This window comes from Idiotropiscis lumnitzeri, chromosome 1 (assembly GCF_059441095.1).
Source record: "Idiotropiscis lumnitzeri isolate Australia: NSW breed Sydney's pygmy pipehorse chromosome 1, RoL_Ilum_1.0, whole genome shotgun sequence".
NCBI classification, from domain to species: Eukaryota; Metazoa; Chordata; class Actinopteri; order Syngnathiformes; family Syngnathidae; genus Idiotropiscis; species Idiotropiscis lumnitzeri.
In genome coordinates, this window is record NC_142391.1 from 9,479,235 (window position 1) to 9,484,784 (window position 5,550).

At 38.6% G+C, this 5,550-nt stretch overlaps 1 protein-coding gene across 1 annotated transcript; it reads right to left on the reverse strand.

Moving 5' to 3' along the window:
* Positions 1-493: 493 nt before the first annotated feature.
* exd1 (exonuclease 3'-5' domain containing 1) lies at positions 494-5,171 on the reverse strand. The gene is made up of 11 exons (XM_088305676.1): positions 4,764-5,171; positions 4,581-4,649; positions 4,478-4,511; positions 4,343-4,404; positions 4,197-4,264; positions 3,996-4,082; positions 3,163-3,267; positions 3,015-3,095; positions 2,791-2,934; positions 2,509-2,700; positions 494-1,204 (listed from the first exon to the last, which is right to left on the reverse strand). The coding sequence occupies exons 1-11, from the start codon at positions 4,891-4,893 to the stop codon at positions 716-718; spliced, it is 1,461 nt and encodes a 486-aa protein (XP_088161802.1). The 5' UTR covers positions 4,894-5,171; the 3' UTR covers positions 494-715.
* Positions 5,172-5,550: the final 379 nt, after the last annotated feature.

Sequence of the window (5,550 nt, forward strand, 5' to 3'; positions counted from 1 at the left end):
AAAAAAGTACTCACCAGCCATTTTGAAACTGACTGAGCTACTGGTTCTGTCATTGTTTTCCAAAGACAAAGCAGATGTTTGTAAATGTTTTAATTTGAATAAACAAAAGAAAATCAGCTTTCGTTCATGAGGTCAACAGAAATCCGAGATTAATTAATGTTGTGAGGGTAAAATCAGCGTATTTGGAGAATTTAAAGTTAGCTCTAAATGATAACTCCATTATTAAAATAGTTGTCAATTAATTTGATAATTGATTAGTTGACGATTAATTTGGACATCACAAAAAAGTTATTGTCTTTATTATTTAAAAATGCATAGTTTATCTCTGTTACTGCACTGCAAACTACAACCACAATACGAAGAGCGATTCATTGTAAAGGCAGAATTTATGGATATTGCTCTTGAAATGGATCCCATTATATTGCACCAAGTGATCATAATGGTGGTCATATACAGGATATATGTGGCACAAGAATCACTCTTCACTCACGTCTGTAAATGAAAATCTTACTTTAATGCTGAACTCAAAACTGGCATCATTAGAAAATACAGACGCACATACACAGTGAACAAAACAAAATGTTTACTGCCATCTAGTGGTCAATTTATCAACTAACAAACATTAATGACATCCTGACTGGGAGCTCAGTTCCGTTGGAGGCTTGTGCTGATTGTTTCTTGGGAAATTTCCAGCAGGAGAGGAGCTGCCTCAATCTCAATGCCGACTGTGCTCCCACTGCTCCCGCTTGGGATCTGTACTAGTAGTATCTGAACCTAGAGGTCCGTGCTCAAAATGAGAAGAACGGACCCTGGTCACTGTGTTTTCTTTCCCAAAAGAACTCCCTCGACCCATCACCCCAATCAGTAGGGATGTGAAACCACTGCCTACACCACTGAAAGGCATTTTGCTCACCGGATCTGACAGGGTGTTTGGGACTGGATCTGGTGGGGCCGCATTGACAATTGCGGGGGGCGGTTTCTGATCGGCTTCCATGGGAAGTGGCGATGATGGTTCCTCAGTAGGCTGTGTGCTTTTGTGTTCCTCTGCCTCAGGTGAGTTCTGAGTTTGGGGCTCCGTTCGAGGACTGGAGCGTACCAGCAAACCTTTCTCTGTGATGGGGTAGAGTTTTGCGGCACTCTCCCGACGCTCACAGCGCATCTGCTCCAGCAGCCTGAGTTCGGACGGCAAGTCAAACACACAATCCTGTAGATAGAGGAAAAAAACGGTGCAAAGATATTTTCAGGATAACGTGATAGGCGTTAAGGGTCCAAAAACTGACTGCACCATAAGTTAAGAAACCATCACAAGTTATCGATTGACACAACAGAGTAATGGCTTGAAAGACGATTTTAGCCTTCTTCTGCACTGCCATAGTTCGAGCGTGTGAAATGTCAGTAGTAAAGAATTTGTTAAGTGAGGTACATTTCTTTGATGGGATGCGGAATGCCAGCAGTTGTTTATATTACGCCACATAAGTTGATTTAAAAAAAACACATGGAAAATGCAAACATTGTTAACATGTTCTTTGAGGGAAAGGCTATCAGATGTTTCTGTTACTTGGATTAATGGCACCAACGTGCATTTTTGAGCATGCTCCAGAGCAAATGTTAACTCACAGGCATTCTGTTAGTCAAAGATAAGCCAACCAAACCTTTTACACATACCTGTGAAATAGTGTCTTGCAAAACCCCAACGATTGCAATTTGGTACCCGGTCTATCCTTTTAGAATTGAATTTTGTAAGGCAGGCTTCCAATCTTCTCTGTACAACTCTTTACGACATCCACTCAATTTATCCTCTTCACCCGCAGGCTCCGTTGGAATAATTTTTATTCCTCAAAGTGAATTGAAAAAACAAAACAAAAACCTTTTGGGGTCTATCTAGGAGTGCAACCCCCAAACACAAAGTCGTCTTTTTCAATTCAATTCAACAGTAGTCAATAATTTTGTGCCACCCGGAAGATAAATCAACCAGAAGTAACTCAACTCAAAAATGAATGAAAAGTATGGTTGACAGACAAAAAAATGAAATCTTAAATTTTCCTCACAGGATCCACCTCCAATGTCTACTTCAATCCATATTGTTAACTTCCAACATACAGTTAACTTCCAAGTTGTTTGCATTAAAAAAAAATGTTACCAAAGGAAATAATTTATTTCAAGTTTTAAGTGATCTTAATGTAAAGCTGGTAACATCACATGTTCATGGATAGAGTGCTTAGTTTCATTTTCATCCCTACAATGCTCCATAAGCATCAAGCATCTCTGAATTCTGGTCGTGAGCCTAAGAGGAAGATCCTGACAATTGAGAAGATAAAACTTGTGCTTCCCAGAAGGACGGAGTTACGCGGCCGTTGTATTGCGAAAGCGAGAAAAGATGGTAGGTGTCGACCCTCACAAAAACAATCGGTCATCCAACTTGCGGGCCTCCTTTGGTGGCCCTTGAAATTATTAAATGACACTTGCAATACATTTGAATGTAATACCACCCGGACAACGCACACATACCATATTGATGCTCTCCAAATCATCAAGCGGGTACTGGCTATTTGAAAGGTAGGCGTCCACTAAGGCCATGTAGTCCATTAGGAGAGAATCCAGCAGCACCATTCTGAGAGGTTGCAAGTGGGTCACTGACAGCGCCATCACGTTCAGCATGGGTAAAGGACACGGACGCTTGTACCACACCTTGGTTTCCTCCTGCAATTTGAAAAAAACAAAATAAAAAAACAAACACAAAAAAAAAATCACACGCATGAAGTATAACTTTTGTCCCCCATCAAATTGTACCTCAGTGAGCTGGGACTTGGTCTCCAGAGTGAAGAGGTGGGAGGAGGGCACCTTCAGGTGGAGACTCACCACCTCATGAAGAGTGCTCACTCTGTGTGGAAAGAATCCTCCAGTTTCAGAGTGAAAGCACAAGGCATCTGCCACCTTTGCCCAAAAAGGTCAAAGAGAAATAAAGGTTCATTCAAACAATGATGTCATATTTGCACCACCATTCTCTCTTGTACCTGAGTGTCAAAAACATTAGTCAGCTTTACTCCATGTTGTGTCATCAGACATCCAGCAATAGCTCTGCAGTCATGAATGACCTGTGCCACATAACATATTCAACAAAGGCCAAGCAAAATGAGAAGCACGTGCGACTACACTGCTCACCTTCAGTATGTGCTTATTCTCAAGAATCATGCACAGACCGTTTTTAAAGGCTTTCGCTCCGAGTAACAGGATGTCGAAGAGATAAACCTTGTGTTTTGTGGCAATCTAAGACACAAACAGGAAACAGATACAGATGACATTCAGATGGTCCTTAAATTTGAACAATTTGGAATTACCATGAAAAATAACAACCATGAATATAAACTACTCGATGGGGACTGAACGTTGCTTCAAATACCGAAAATCTTCAAGTAAATGACAACCTCTCGAAAAAGATAAATGATATCCTACAAATCTCTGGAAATTATCACAAAGCGTGGCATTTCTCAGAATGAAGCTCCTCAAATAATTATGTATTCTATAAATGTTACATTTTATTCCAGCAAGTTTGTTACAATTATCCCTGAGTGCGTTTACAAAGCGCTAGCATGACTTACAGCAAACAGTCGTAACATTAACACAAACAATTTCAATGAAACACAACTAGAAACAGTTAATTAACAAGGCTTATCTTTAATGAGTTCAACTACAACTACCAATTTGAGGAACAAAAAAAAAAAACATTTACACAAGTGGACCAAGGACTAAACAAAGTATGGTGTAAGGCGAATCAGGTGATTCCTAACTTCTTTCTGATGGGAGCAATTGCAAGCGTTACAAATGATTTGTTTTACAACTATCCCTGGTTCTCCCATAAGTGAGTTTCAGCGAATAACGGAGGGTGGGTCCCCCCAACAATACGCAAATAGGTGAATATATAATTCTGGTAGCATAACCTTGAAATATTTTTGCTGTAACATTGGAAAAAAAAACTGAAAAAACACCAGACCCACCTGAAGCCAACACAGTCGGCCATGCTTGTACAAGTCCACCCCGTCAGCCCCAACGCTAACCACATGCTGCTTCTTAATTTCCATGACCTAAAAAGAAACATCACAAACATCATTCAATCTATTGACTGTAGAGTATACAAGCGTATGGAAACGGTTATTTTAGTATTCTCCCAAATATATGCAAAGATTAGAACTACTTACAGCGGGTCCAAATTTCTCATGAAACCCATCGATAACTTCAAATTTGATGTATTCTTCATCATCATCAGCTATTAAAATAAACACATTTAAAATCACCAACAACTGTTTCTGTTTTGAATGACAAGAAATGTTTGTGTGTTACTCACAACGGTAAAAAATCTTGAATGGCTGGAATTCTGCCAACTTCAAGTGGTCTTCAGGAATATTTCTGTGAATCATTTAGCACCTCTAAATCCATTTTCCCCGCTCGCCCAAATAGTGACACTTTAATAACGACTTACCCAAGCTCGTTGTCCTCTTCATTGGCGAACTCCACTATTAATTCACAGAATGATCATTTGTGGAGTTTTCTTTTCAACTATATTTGTTGGGTTTGGTACTCACCGTTCAAAATCTCATGACCGTAGAATAATCTAATTCCGGGAAGTTCACATCCGTCACCACCATATACAACTGAAACACACCGATTTAATTCATGTCATTTAATCGAAACAAATTGTGAATTAATTTAAATGTTCAAGCAAATAGTTACGACAACAAAAATGAAAATAGCCACTTTTGTCGAACCTTTGGTGAGGGCGACTGTTTTGCTGGAGGTGATACGCTGCACAACACCGAAGCAAAACGACGATTTGAGGGTAAGTTTAATACGTTTCCCTTGGAAAATATTAGTGAAGTGGGTATCGTCGTCGACCATCTTTTTGTTGTATAACACGCGAGTGTATTTAATTTAAATAAACTTGAGAAAGTTAACTTTCGAACGCGATAACCAACTTCGTAAAGAAGCAATTAAGCTAACTTGATGTTGCGTTCAAGAACAACCCGCGTGTTTGATGTTGAGAAATAAAATGAATTTATTCCTTACTTCACTGATATATATATTATTATTCTTATATTGTTGTTATTATTATTATTGTATTACCAAATATTGAATATGGAAATTGCACAAAATTGTGGTGGGCTATATCACATCACAGACTTGAAATGTAATCACTTGTTGCGCATAGTAGTTGTATGAATTCCCATGTGATCCCAAAGCGTCCTTCAAGCGTAGGTGACGATAAATGAAGGGGATATTCTATGAACAAGTAAATAAATAAATTCATAAAATAGCGAAAGAATGAGATATTTATGCAAAATGTAAATGTTATTGTTTAAATACAATACCTTTCCATTAACTTGTAACTCTTCTTTCTTCAATTTAAATGTATTTTCTTTGCTGAAAGGTCTGGTGTGAAAGAGGGTTTTGGTTCACATTGTCTGGATTTGATGGCCAGAAAAAAAGAAAATCATGATCACAGGTTATACAAACGGTTTTCTTTCTTTCTTTCTTTATTTATTGATTGATTGATTA

Coding starts and splice junctions, on each gene's coding strand:
- exd1 (XM_088305676.1), bottom strand. CDS start 4,893: ATGGTCGACGACGATACCCACTTCACTAATATTTTCCAAGGGAAACGT. Junction 4,650..4,763: donor AACAGTCGCCCTCACCAAAG/GTTCGACAAAAG, acceptor GGTGTGTTTCAG/TTGTATATGGTGGTGACGGA. Junction 4,083..4,196: donor ATGAGAAATTTGGACCCGCT/GTAAGTAGTTCT, acceptor GTTTCTTTTTAG/GTCATGGAAATTAAGAAGCA.